Source organism: Gracilinanus agilis, chromosome 5 (genome assembly GCF_016433145.1).
Source record: "Gracilinanus agilis isolate LMUSP501 chromosome 5, AgileGrace, whole genome shotgun sequence".
In the NCBI taxonomy this organism is placed as follows: Eukaryota; Metazoa; Chordata; class Mammalia; order Didelphimorphia; family Didelphidae; genus Gracilinanus; species Gracilinanus agilis.
This window is the reverse complement of record NC_058134.1, coordinates 25,603,305-25,617,254: the sequence shown is the minus strand read 5'-3', so window position 1 is coordinate 25,617,254 and position 13,950 is coordinate 25,603,305. Positions and strand designations below refer to the sequence as shown.

The window sequence follows — 13,950 nt, the reverse complement described above, 5'->3', positions numbered from 1 at the left end:
TCTTCTTCTTCTTCTTCTTCTTCTTCTTCTTCTTCTTCTTCTTCTTCTATTATAGAAGAGAGTTCTTGGCTAAATGACTTCTGGGACCCTTTCCAAACTACATCTAGGATTCTCGTACCAATTAAAAGTTCAAATCTGACCTCAGACACTAGCTTGTATGACCCTGGGTAAGTCACTTAACACTGCTTCAGTTTCCTCATCTCTAAAATGAACCAGAAAAGGACATGGTAAACAACTCCAGGATCTTTGCCAAGAAAACCCCAAATGGGGTCATGAAGAGTCTGAATGACTGAACAATAACAACAAAAGTGACCCCATTTCTATTTAAGATTTGACACTTTCTTTAAAAGACATCTGAGCACTAATAGCTGTCTGGGAAGTTAGCTTTCTCCTGTTAACATATTCTTTAATCAGCTTGGATAAATACGTAACTAAGCTTGCTCTTGGTGATTTGAAGTAAGCAAGACAAAAGCCTACATTGGTTCTTAAAACTGGGCTTAGATTTCTATTTTCTTTCCAGTTCCAGGCCCAAACTGAAACCAGGCCTGGCTGCTGCCTCCTCTGCCTCTTGTAGAAAGGTGGGGGGTCCATCTGCTGCTTCCATTAGCTTGACCTTCCTCTTATACCTTCTCTCTCCTGCCTGCTTTGAGCCACTCCATTATTTCCTTCCCTAGATCCATACTGTGGGGTTTCATGATATTTTTTTTCACAATGGTTGAAAGGGTTGTTTGGAGAAAAGCATTGAACAGGCCGTTCCAGGTTGGTCTCTACCTCCTGCTGGTGGGAGCTCAGATTTCATCAACCATTATGGAAGCTCCAGGTCACAGAGATTCCAGGTGGCAAAGTGGGAGCAATGCTGAGAACTATTCGTTTCATTCATTGGATTTTTTTTTTTACAAATAATCTTGCCTTTCCTGGAATCACCTGAGGTCGTGATTTTTTTTAAGGGGAAAAAGCCTTGAAAGCTGATAAAACCAAGCCCCGAAATGAAATCATACATTTCTAAAACTCCATCCAGAAAAGGCCAAATTTTCAGGAAAGGAATATCTGTGAGATGTTTTACACGGCATCCTAATATTTAGTGGGATTCAGTTCAATCCTCTAAAATAAAAAAAATTATTACTATTATTATTAATATCGGGGATTACTATTAATCTCCTACTTGTACAAAGTATAATTTGGGGGCCAAAAGTAACTACATGACACAATAAGAGAATTCTGGCCTTGGAATCAGGAATAGCAAAGTTTGAATCTAACCTGAGATATTTCATTGGTGTTTGACCTTGGGCAAGTTACTTAACCTTTGCCTGCCTCAGTTTCCTCATTTGTAAAATGAGATGCTTGGGTTTCTTGGCTTCTGAGGTGACAGGTAGTTCTAAATCTACTAAAAAGGAAAAAAAAAACTTACCTTCCATCTTAGAATCAATACTGTATATTGTTTCCAAGGCAGAAGAGCGGTAAGGGCTAGGCAATGGGGGTCAAGTGACTTGCTCAGGGTCACACAGCTAGGAAGTGTCTGAGGCCAGATTTGAACCCAGGACCTCTTGTCTCTGGACCTGGCTCTCAATCCACTGAGCAACCCAGCTTCCCCCTAAATCTATTATTTTTTAAAAAATGAAATAATTTCTCCCCCTGAGGAGCTTATTTTAGGGGTGGGGAGGATTGGGAGAATGAATAGTATCAAAAAACTTTTTATTAATTGCTCCTTATTTGCCAGGTACTTTGCTAGACTCTGGCAATACAAAATAAAAAATAAGAGTCTCCATCCTCAAATATCATGTGGTTTCTTACGATGAAAATGACATAAACATAGAGAAATGAATTTGAACTAAATTAGCAAATGAACATTTTTTACTTCTCTATTATGTGCTGGAGCCTTTGTTAGATATTGGTGGTAAAAGGACAAAAATGCAATCAATTCCTGCCTTTGAGGAATTTACATTCTATGGGAAGATAAAGTGTGAATACACAAAGGAAACTGCAAACCATATGCAAAGGAAATATAGAATTTTGAGAGTGATACTGAATTGATAGGGGAAGAATAAAGACAAAGGTTGAGTAGGAAATAAACTATTAGAAATAATTTTAAAATATCAATAACCCAAGGGGTCAGCTGGGTAGCTCAGTGGATTGAGAGTCAGGCCTAGAGATGGGAGGTCCTAGGTTCAAATCTGGCCTCAGACACTTCCCAGCTGTGTGACCCTGGACAAGTCACTTGACTCCCATTGCCCACCCTTACCACTCTTCCACCAAGGAGCCAATACACAGAAGTTAAAGGTTTAAAAAAAAAAAGAAAAAAGAAAAAAATATCAATAACCCAAACCGAGGACTGATTCATTCCTAAAAGTGACCCATTAGGATACAAATTAAGAGTCCATAGAGATACATAGGAAAGTCCAGAATGAATTTAGACTCAGCAGACCTGAGTTCAAGGCATCCCCGTCCCTGTATGACCTTGACGAAGTTACTGAATTCCTCTGGGCTCTAGTTACCACTTTTGTCAAGTGAAGGGACGGGACAGGGTGACCTCTAAGACGTCTTCTGGCTGTAAACTATTCTGCTGTGGTGCCGTGAGATTTTCTTTTCTCATAGAAATGATGTCTCTCTCTCTCTCCTTTGCAGCGTAAAAGGTGTTTTTATTTTATTTTTTAATCCATTTGGTTTTGTGACCATTCTCTTTAGAACCTGAACAGCTGACATCCATTATTTACCAGGTTTATCTGTGTTCAGCATCTCTGTGAATGAAGCCTCCCCCCAAAGCATCTTATTAAAGAACCTGGCGAAGGAACGGGAAACAAACACACATCCGCTGGGCCGGGTCCCTTTGAGAAGAACAATGGTCTCGAGCTTTGAAACAAATGCCTTTCCTAATTAACTCCTCTCACCCTGCACACTGTCTTGTCTCGAAGGCAAATTGGCTGGGCATCTCCTGCGAAGGTACTTCTGGGGGCTGCCTCTCCGGGCCTCCTGTTCAAAGCCCACCTTCCTGTGTAGTTAATTCAGATCAGATCGGCTTATCGGCTCTGCTCATCGTGGGCCTTTCATAACCATCCGTGTGTGACAGCCCATTAAAACACGGGCAGGCCTTTGAGAACATCACAAAATCCACAAATGTGTTTTACATCTAGCCTCGAATCACTTGGGCATATTTGTTTTGTGTATTAACCTTTTGAAATGGAGCGGCGTTCCCGGGTCACCGAGAAGGATCCCTGGTATAGAGCCATCTTAGCCAAGTAATTTATAGCATGGCTCCGCATAGAAATGGAGGCGATGTCTTTATTCGCAGAGCAGCGGAGTAAAGTTGGCATCACCCATAGGACGGAAGGGCTCCCCAGCTACTCGTCCTCGGCCCAAAAGGGCCGAAGTATAACCGTAAGAACCACCCCAAGCCAAAAGCCCAAACCTCAAACTAAAAGCAACAGCAACAACAACAAATCATAGCCTAACAGGATCAGAGATTGAAAGCTGCAAAGGATTTTTGGGACCATTTAGTACAAGCCCTTCATTTTCTATAGATGAGGAAACTGAGGCCCAGAATTTCAGAAATGGATTGTCCCAAAGGTCACAAAAGTAGAAATGGCAGAGCTCTTTTTTTTTCTCTGCTATATATTCATTTACGCTCTGACCTATTTTTGGTTTTGTTCTATATAATAATAATAATAATAATAATAATAAAAATGATATTAATGTATTAAGGACCCGAGTTGTCCACTGGATTGGAATTATCCCAAGGATTCTTAAGCTGAGATCCATGAACTTAACATAATTGCCAATTCTTTTGTTGATATGATTTGTGTTCTTTTTAATGCTCTCTATATTTTTTATGCCTTTAAAACCATTATTCAGGGGAAGTTACGTGGCTTAGTGGATAGAAAGTCAGGTGTACAAATTGGGGGTTCTGGGTTCAAATGTTGTCTCAGACACTTCCTATCAGGGTAACCCTCCTGAAGTCACTTAACCCCAATTCCCTTGCCCTTACTGTTCTTCTGCCTTAGAATCCAAACTTGCTATTGATTCTAAGAGAGAGGAAAGGGTTTACAAATCAATCAAACAAACAAATAACATCATTCAAACATGGGTTCTGTAGATTTCACCAGACTACCAAAGGACACCATGACAGAAAATGTTCTGCCCCCCCCCCCAGAAGAATCAAATGAAGATTCTGAATTTTGGGAACAGGTTTGAAACCCAGGTTTCACTCATTGCTTTCTAACATGGAAGACAGATACGGAAGGGTTTATTGGAATGAAAAGAGCATTGTCTAAAATATCAGAGGAACTGAGTTCAGATCTTGACTATTATCTATTAGCTATGTAATATTGGGTAAAACACTTAAATCCCAAGGCTTCAGTGTTTTTCATCTACAACATGAAGGGGTTGGACTAGATGCCCTCTTAATTATGAACCCTGCAACTAACCATGGATTTACTAATCCAATTACACATAGTAAATATTTAATAAATGATTGTTAATTTGATTTGCGCCCTGAAATCTCTTCCAACGTTAAATCTAGAAGCCTAATATCAAGACACACCATGATGGTTAGCGTTCATGGTGACATTCATCCAAGTTTTTCGGATCTACTCTTATTGCTTTTATGATCACAAACTGGAACTGTCAGGACTGGGGATGAATGACGTCTCCCAATATTAGATGCAAAAAAAAAAAAGCAAAAGAAGCAAACCAAAAGCTGTCAATGACAATTTCAACCTTTCCATTTTTATTATGAAAATAATCATTAAAAATTCAAGTTTGAAAAGTCTTAGCAGTTGACTAAGTAGTGGAACAATAGGCAGGTGATTTTGCATATGCTGTGTGGACTCAATTCCCCAAATCTGAAGGGGCTGGCCCTACACCCCATTTGACAGATGTGAACAGCTGGTGGATGGAAATTACTCTGATACTTTGCACCTGTGTGGTCCCAATGGCATTAAAGGGAACTTTGGGAAGGTGTTATGAAAGAAAGGACAAAAAAGTCTGAATGAGGCAATCGCTATGGAAAACATCTTGTAGGGGAAAAAAAAAACTGGAATTGGAACCAAATGTTCTCCTAGGCCTCAATTTGGCATCGATCTCATCACAGAGCTAATGTTGACAATAATTTGAAACTTCTCCAAGTGAGGTGAGTTCTTTTAGACTCTCCAAAGTCTCCTGTTAAGAAGACCTGAGGGGAGATGCTAACAAACTGGGCCACTGTCACCTGTTTGGACATCTGGCACATTGTGAAAGATTGATAAATTGAAATGCTAATAATTGTCACTCATGGTTTTAATAATTAAGATAAGAGAGAAGATTTGCTGTGTGCCTGATTCCTTAGGGTGGGGAAATAGGACTTGTTAGCACAAATAAAAGATTTTTTTTTTCTTTTTATTGGCAAGTTTATCTAAGGAGGGAATAGCTTCGGGGCCTTCAGTCTGTCTCACACATTAGTAGAGTTAGCTGTGTAGCTTGAGGGAAGTGGCACTTCCAGGTTCAAGTACCCCGGCAAAGGGAGTCCTTCTGATAGGCTTGTGAATGGAGGGATGTTAAGTAGCACTGAGCATGATGGTTAGCGTTCATGGTGTTATTCATCCAAGTTTTTCAGTTCTACTCATATTGCCTTTATAATCGCAAACTGGAAATGCCAGGACTGGGGATGAATGACAGCATCTACCAATATTAGCTCATTGATTTCTTTCTTTAATTTTTTTTGGTCAGTGTAGCACTTGCTAAACCTGAATACCTATTGGTGGCAGGTGTCCTAAGCCCCCAGCTGTGTGTACACCTATCATAATTCCTGTTATTAGCGACTATTTCTTTCTTCCACATTCTTTGAGAGAAGGTGCTTGCCAGGTAAAACTCCAAGGTCTTCTGGCTGTTGGGCATAATCAGAGATCATTACATCATAGGGTGAGAAATATAGTTTGCATTTTGGGTAACTGTGACAGATTCTATGTTTGCCGAATGAAGATGAATTGTAGAATTATCATATTAGAGCTTCCAGGCATGAATTCTAAATTAGAAGCCATCAAACAAACTCAACCCTCTGATTTTAGGGATGAGGAAACTGGATCCAGAGAGTTTTTCCAGAAACTTATGACAAGTAAGCAATAGAGCCAAGCATTCAAGTTCATCTCATTTGACTACAGAAAGCAATATTTATTTTCCCCACTGTACCAGAATGCAGGTTCCATTTTAAAATTCTCAAATAACTAAAAATCTTGATACACTCATTTTTAGTCATTCAATCATGTCCAACTCTTCATGACCCCATTTGGGGTTTTCTTGGCAACATATTAGAGTGATTTACCATTTCTTTCTCTAGCTCATTTGGCAGATGAGGAAATTGAGGCCAGTAGGACTAAGTGACTAGCCTGAGGTCATACAACTAGTTAGAATCAAACATCCCCCAAAGGACCCCAGATAGGTAGATAATAATCTTATCTCAAAATATCCCTCAGATGAAAAAGCCATGACCTCCCTTCTTACTCATGGCAGAGTACACAGAACACTGGACTTCAAATCAGGAAGTCCCGAATTCAGATCATATCCCAAACATTCTCCCTGTGTGGAGCTGGATAAATCACTTAAATCTTTCTCAGTTTTGATTTCCTAACATACAGTGAATAGTAATAATGAGTGAGTTACTAAACTAAGAGCAGGAGATACAAAAGATACTAAGAAATATGCTTCCAAGAAGCATTTTATGTGTTTGAAGAGCTCACAATCTAATGAGTGTAGATGGGGAAACAAGGTACAAAGATGCAACAGAGATATTTCTTGGATAAATGAGTGGGTATCTTGGAGGGAAGTCATTAGCCTTGAGGGAGACAAGGAAAGTATTCATTTAGAAGTTGGAATTGAGACTTGAAGGAAGACAGGAGAAGGACATGAGGAAGAGAAGAATAGCAGGCCATTCATTATTAATATTACTAATGGGTAACAGCCATTGAAAATGCAGGAGATTTAGAGATGGATTTTCTTGGGTAATCAATAGCAAGGATGTCAACATTACAGGATTATAGATTATGTGGAGGGAGTAAGGTGTGAGAAACCTGGAAAGGTGGGAAGCAATCAAGTACTGAAGGCCTTTGAATGCCAAACAGGATGTGAGAGTTGATCCCAGAAGGAGAGCCATTGGAATTTATTGAAGAGTGCATAGTTTGATCTATATTTTAAGATCTCTTTAACAATTGAGATAAGGATAGACTAGAATGGGTGAGAGACTTGAGGCAGGGGGGCGATATCGAGAAGGTTATTGCAGTTAATCAGGACTGAGATAATAAGGTCCTGCAATAGGGTGACAGCATAATCTGTTCAGTTGAGATGCCTTAAGACTGTGTTGATGAAGGCTTGGCATGCATGCCCCAGGGTGCTGTTTCCCCTCTCCACTGTGCTTGAGGACAATTCTCACATGTCCCAACCCTCTGTCCAGCAACCCAATGTGTGCAATTCCTCTCTATGCTGTCTGGTGTAATGGGGGACAGTGGGATGGTTCACAGGCAGCTTGAAGGTGCAGTTTGGGCACACGATCTCTAAAGGGTTTGCTAATGCTGCCTTAGGATATATCTAATTCTGGAGGTCCACATGGCAATTGGAGATGTGAGACTCGATTTCAGGAGAGATTCTAAGGTGGGGCATCTGGGAAACATTTGCCTAGAAATAAAATTTTAACCCATGGAACCTGATGAGATGGACAACTAACAGAGTACCTAAGGAAAAGAGGACAACAGATACTTGTGTGACAGTAGCTCTTAATGGTTCTCAGAAGCAGGTTATGATCAAAACCACTATGAATGGTATCAACATGAAAATTAAAGTGCTATATGAATATAAGTTGTTTCATTGTTATTAGCACTGTTAATCCGAGCTTTTGGACAGTGGGAAATATTGGAAACTCATTTTTCTTTTGATTTTTGGTAGGATACAATCCAACTTCATAGAACTCTCCCCATTTCTCTTTCTAATACCTAACTTATCCCTTTGAATTTGAATAACTGAATGCTTTAATTTATTCTAAAGGAAATATTAGCATTTAGTCAAGATCTAAGGCTCTCTAATCAGTCAACTAGTATTTATTTTTTCAACTAGTATTTATTAAGTACCTACTATGTGCTAGACACTGTGTTAAGTGCTGAGGAGGCAAATAAATTTAAAAAATCAAAACACAAAAAACAATAGTTCTTGCTTATGGAACTGATTCGAACGGGGGAGATAATATTCCAGCAACTATGTACAAACAAGCTACATACAGAATAATTAGAGGGGAGGCACTATGATTAAAGAAAAATAGGAAAGGGTTCCTGCAAAAGGTAGAACTTGCTTGAAGCTTGAAATAAGTCAGAGAAATAAGGCAATAGAAAGGATAGAAAGGAGAAAGTTTCAGACATAGGGGACAGTCAGTGAAAGAACTCAGAGGTGTGGGATGCAGTGCTGTGTGCAAGGAATGGAAAGGAGGTCACTATCACTGGATCACAAAGTACATGGAGGGGAGTAAGAATCCAGAGCAGAAGAAATCCACGGGCCATAAAGGATGGACAATTATTGTGCATTATTTTCTAAGCATGCCATTTGGCTTTTTTTCAAAAGCTTCCCTTTGGAAGGAGGGAGAGAACATGGATCTCAAAATGTCAAAAAATGACTATTAAAATAGTTTTGATACATAATCTGGAAAAAAATAAAAAATTAAAAAAAAAAAGCTTTGCCTTCCTCCACAACTCCCATTGGCTTCTTAGAGTCTTTTGTCTCCTCAAGTAGTATAAGTATCATTATTCACTCCTGAGGTCCAGTGATCCAGATATAGAAAATATTTCACTAGGGGCATTAGTGGAGGAGGACATCTTGGTTTTGTCTTTCAGAATTTTTTTTTAATTGAAAGCTGATGGAGTCCAAAATTGGAAAAATCTGAGTACTGTGCACCATTGGCTATAGAAGATATTAAAAACAAACGAAAATACCTGATAAAAAATTTTAAATGATTTACTTAGTATTAAATAATCATTCCAACATTGGAAATTGGAATGTTTATAACTTATCTTCACCTGTACTCTCTACTCACCTTCCTGATATCCCTCTCCACTCTGGGTTATATATAAATTCAACACAAAAGAAGAAAATTAGAATATGAAAGACAGGGTCATTTAAATTTATTTTAACTAGAGGAGAAAATCTTAGAGGTTATCAATCAACCCTCTTCTGCCTATAGATATTTTTATCCTTTCTCTCCTTATTTCCTTATGTATGGGTTCTCCTTTGTTACTTAATCAAACTAGCTCTTGTGTAAATCTCTCCATGTAGATCTGAAAATCCTCTTCCACAGCAATCTCTCCATCAGTCAGACCATTCTATCATGAATTTCTATCAGTAACAATCAAACACTGAAGCTTTCTCCTCCCTTTCCCCTTTTTTGATATTTTTTTTTTTTTTGCCATTCAGCCTTCCCCTGCAAAATCATTCCAAATGTTTTATTTGACTAGACTCATGATTTCATACTTTTAGGAAAAATCCTCAGTGAGGAAACCCTTTCTACCAGAGAGGCAATGTAGACCAATGGAAAGAACATTGAGTAAGGAGACATGGGTTTGAACCCAACTAGGACATTTATCATCTGTCTGATGGGGAAATAACTTCATCACTCCTGGTCTCATTTTACTAACATGTAAAATGGCAGTATTGGACCATAAGTCTTCTGTGATCACCTTTAGATTTGTGATCCATATCCAGTGTAGACTGGCACCAGTTCTGCAAATTTATAGTCTTAGAGAGTTTCCCGATGACACTAAGAGGTTAAATGACTTGACTAGGGTCACCTATCTATTATTAATTAGACATAAGTTTTGGGCACAAGTTTTCCCTATTCTTAGGCCAGTTCCCTCTCCATAACAGCATATTAACTCTGTGATTAAGTTCTTTATCAATTCAAAATACTCTCTGATCACTTGTTATATAGAAGATATCAGAAAAATTCTATGGTGACTCAATATATGTAATGCTTCTGCATTCTAATGGAAGTGGAAGTTCCCTTCATGGTTGTAGATTAGAGCCCATCCTTGCCTGTCTGTCCAATGCCACTTGCATCCAAACCCTCTTATAAATTGCCCAAGGCGATCAGCCCCTGCATCTTGGGGCTTTCTTCACATTGTGTCAGTCTCTATGAGACATTTGGGCTATCCATCGTTTATCCAGAACTTCTTCAGTGTAGCTGATTCAATGTTGTTTCTAGTTGTTTTTTTAAACCCTACCTCCTGTCTTAGAGTTGATATTAAGTATCAGCTCCCAGGCAGAAGAGCAGTAAGGACTAGACAACTGAGGATAAGTGACTTACCTAAGGTCACATAGCTAGGAAGCATCTGAAGCCAGATTTTTACCCAGGAGCTCCTGTCTCCAGGTCACCTAGCTGTCCTCCAAGTGTTTCTTTGATAACTGTCCTTGTTTTCTCCCACCCTAGACATATGTTCCCTGTGAAATGACTCTCTCTCCCCCCTTCCCTCTTTCTCTCTCCCTCCCTCTCTCTCAGTATGCTCACATACATGCATATTTCTGTTATATTACACATAGTTATTTTCATACTGTCTCTCTGATTACAGTGTGAGCCTTTTGAGGGCAAAAACTATTATCTCATTTCAGCATCCCCAGCCTTTAGCATAGTACCTGACACATAGTTGTTGCTTAACAATTATTTGTCATTTGACTAACTGATTGAATAGCTATCTCTAAGGGAATTCTCCCTTTGGAATATTTGCCAGCCTGCTCCTGCACCCCACAAATGTCTCCATTGCTTTTTAGCAAACATTAACATCGATTCTAGAGAAACTATAGAGGCATGAAGGATGGATAAAACCCATTCTATGCTCTCAATTTACAATCTAGGAGTTTGATTTTACCCAGTTAGTTTAATTATTAGAGAAAGCAAATGGCTCAGGAGCCAAAAAGGTTCACTTGTAGGTATCCTTACTTTGTTACTGTATATTCTGTATTGATAAGCTGTCTCATTTAGCATTTGAATTAGTATCAGTGCTAGATAAACATCAGTGATTAGAAGAGGTGGTGGGGTTCTAAGCCCATTTTCAATCTATTGAAGTACATAAGTTCACTAAATATGTCTTAATTTTTTGGACTAGTAAATGCATTTCCTGTTCTTTCTCAGGAAGAACAGCTATTACTAAACAGTAAAGAAAAGTTTAGAGCTTTCTACTTCTCAGCAGGATGGGAGACAATGTCACCGCATCAGTCAGAGCATCCTAGGATGACAAGAGGGAAATACTAGGATAGAAGAACTCTCATCCCTAATGCTATTACAGACATGAAACGTTACAAAGGCTGCCATATAACAAGCCAACTTCTCAGTTACTCAACAGAACTGAATGTTAGACTAGACACAATAGTTTACAAAGAAGTCTAAAGTCATTCTTATCCTGTGAATGGCCATAAATCAAAGAATGAATGAATTTTGTAGGTCTAGTTAAGCATGGAAAGACATCGGTGAATATCATAAGCAAGGCATTGTGTGCATATTTGGGATCAATATGCAATCTGACTTATAGATGTACACATAGATCTTATATATATATGTGAATGTGTATATAAGTACATATACCTATATCTATATCTATATCTACATTTCTATCTATATCTATATATACATATATATCCATATCTATATATCTATATCTATATATCTATACATCTACATCTACATCTATATCTATATCTACATCATCTGTATCTATATCTATATCTATATCTACATTTCTATCTATATCTATATATACATATATATCCATATCTATATCTATATATCTATATCTATATCTATATATCTATATCTATATATCTATACATCTACATCTATATCATCTATATCTATATCTATATCTACATCTACATCTATACATTTATATCCATATCTATATATCTATATCTATACATCTACATCTATATCTACATCTACATCTACATCTACATCTACATCTATATCTATATCTATATCTATATCGATATCGATATCTATATCCATATCTATATCCATATCCATATCCATATATCTATATCAATATCTATATCTATACATCTACATCTACATCTAAATCTACATCTACATCTACATCTATATCTATATCTATATCTATATCTATATCTATATCTACATCTACATCTACATCTATATATTTATATCCATATCTATATCTATATCTACATATATATATCCCAGTTTCCACAAACTTCAAAATCATGTAAATTGTGTCTGCACATCCTTCCATTTGCTTTTCACCCACTTACATAGTTCTGGCTTCCTCTGTTGTGGTTGGGTGTTAGTTCGAAGAAAATTGATTACCCTGGGAATAGGCTTATATTTTATAAAGGGCCCCTGATGCTGACACGCATCTAAGCCTCATAGTCTTTGAAAGTTTAGAAACCAATTTCTGCCCTCACCATGGAAACAAGACTTCTATTTAAGTTAGCCTTAGGGATTAAAATGAAGATTGATTAAAAAGGTGCTGTGGATATGAAGGCTGGGTTTTAAATGCTTATTAGTTATTAGGGGGACCTTCGTCTCTCGAAATGGAGCTCCTTTAACGAGGCTCTTTTGGAAATATGTTTTTTTTAGGAAGATTCTTTTTTCCGGCAAATAGTATTCATTAGAAATAGGAGTGATCTACTTAATTATACTTTTCTCTGGGCCCATTTTACTCCCTATTATCATGCTATTGTTTAAGTAAAATTAGGTTGGAGTCTCCTTGATATATAAGCTCCTTGAGGACAAGGACTGTTTTTCACTCCTATCTGGAATCTTTAGCACATGGAATAGTTCCTTGCATATACTTTTAAATACTTAATAAATGGCTGGTGGATTGAATTGATGTTCTTATTTATGAATATTTTTAAACCCTTACCTTCCATCTTGGAGTCAATACTGTGTATTGGCTCCTTGGTGGAAGAGTGGTAAGGGTGGGCAATGGGGGGTCAAGTGACTTACCCAGGGTCACACAGCTGGGAAGTGTCTGAGGTCAGATTTGAACATAGGACCTCCTCCCATCTCTAGGCCTGGCTCTCAATCCACTGAGCTCCCCAGCTGCCCCCATTTATGAATATTTTTGTAGCCAGAAAATTGAGTGTCAGATAGACCTGAGTTCAAATTGTACTTCATATTTACTTAAATATGTGACCCTGGGCAAGTGACTTAAACTCTCTCAGCATCAGTTCCCTCACCAATAAAATGAGCATAATAATGGCCCCTCCTTGACACAGTTATCATGATGAGCATAAGAGGTAACACATATAAGGGTCTTTGCAAACCTCAAAGCAATGGATTAATGGTACCTGCTGGTGTTGATAGTTTTCTTATTGATATTGCTATTATTTAGCATTTCATAAATGTTCATTGATTGAATTATTATGCTCACAAAATAATACCATCTCAGGGTCACAATGGAAATCAGAGATCCTAGACCCAATCCCTTCTCTAAGATCCCTAAAGAATGCTTTGTATTCTTGCAATCTTAAGACTTTCTTTGAGGGGTGATGTAGAAAAAGCCCTGACAACAGAAGACGACCTTGCTTCCAGTTCCACCTCTGATATATCTATCCTAAGTGTGTGGTCTTAAATTAAATAACTTAAATGGTCTAGGCCTCATTTTTCTCATCTATAAAATGGAATGATAATGGTTCCTGTTGTCATTTATAAAATGATGATGATAGCAAAATATACTTTCCAGTTTTAAGGCTCAAATGGTACAATGTCTTTTTCAGCTGTGGGATCAATATTTATTAAGTACCTACTGATATCAGATAATATTCTAATTGCTGAGAGGAGGGGTAAAAATTAAAGCAAAAACAGTCATTGTTGTCAAGGAGCTCACATTTTGGGAGCAGCTGGGTGGTCAGTGGATTGAGAGTTAGGCCTAGAGACAGGAGATCCTGGCTTCAAATTTGGGCTGTGTAATGGGAAAAGGATAGAGATAAGGATAAGAT

General features: G+C 38.0%; 1 protein-coding gene across 1 annotated transcript in view; it reads left to right on the top strand.

Annotated features, from left to right (window-relative positions):
* LOC123249751 (ubiquitin carboxyl-terminal hydrolase 51-like) overlaps positions 1-3,047 on the top strand; it is a 603,048-nt gene extending 600,001 nt beyond the window's left edge. Inside the window, exon 4 of the mRNA XM_044678878.1 lies at positions 2,910-3,047. Within this exon, the coding sequence (XP_044534813.1) occupies positions 2,910-3,047 (138 nt within the window). The remainder of the gene's footprint in view (positions 1-2,909) is intronic.
* Positions 3,048-13,950: the final 10,903 nt, after the last annotated feature.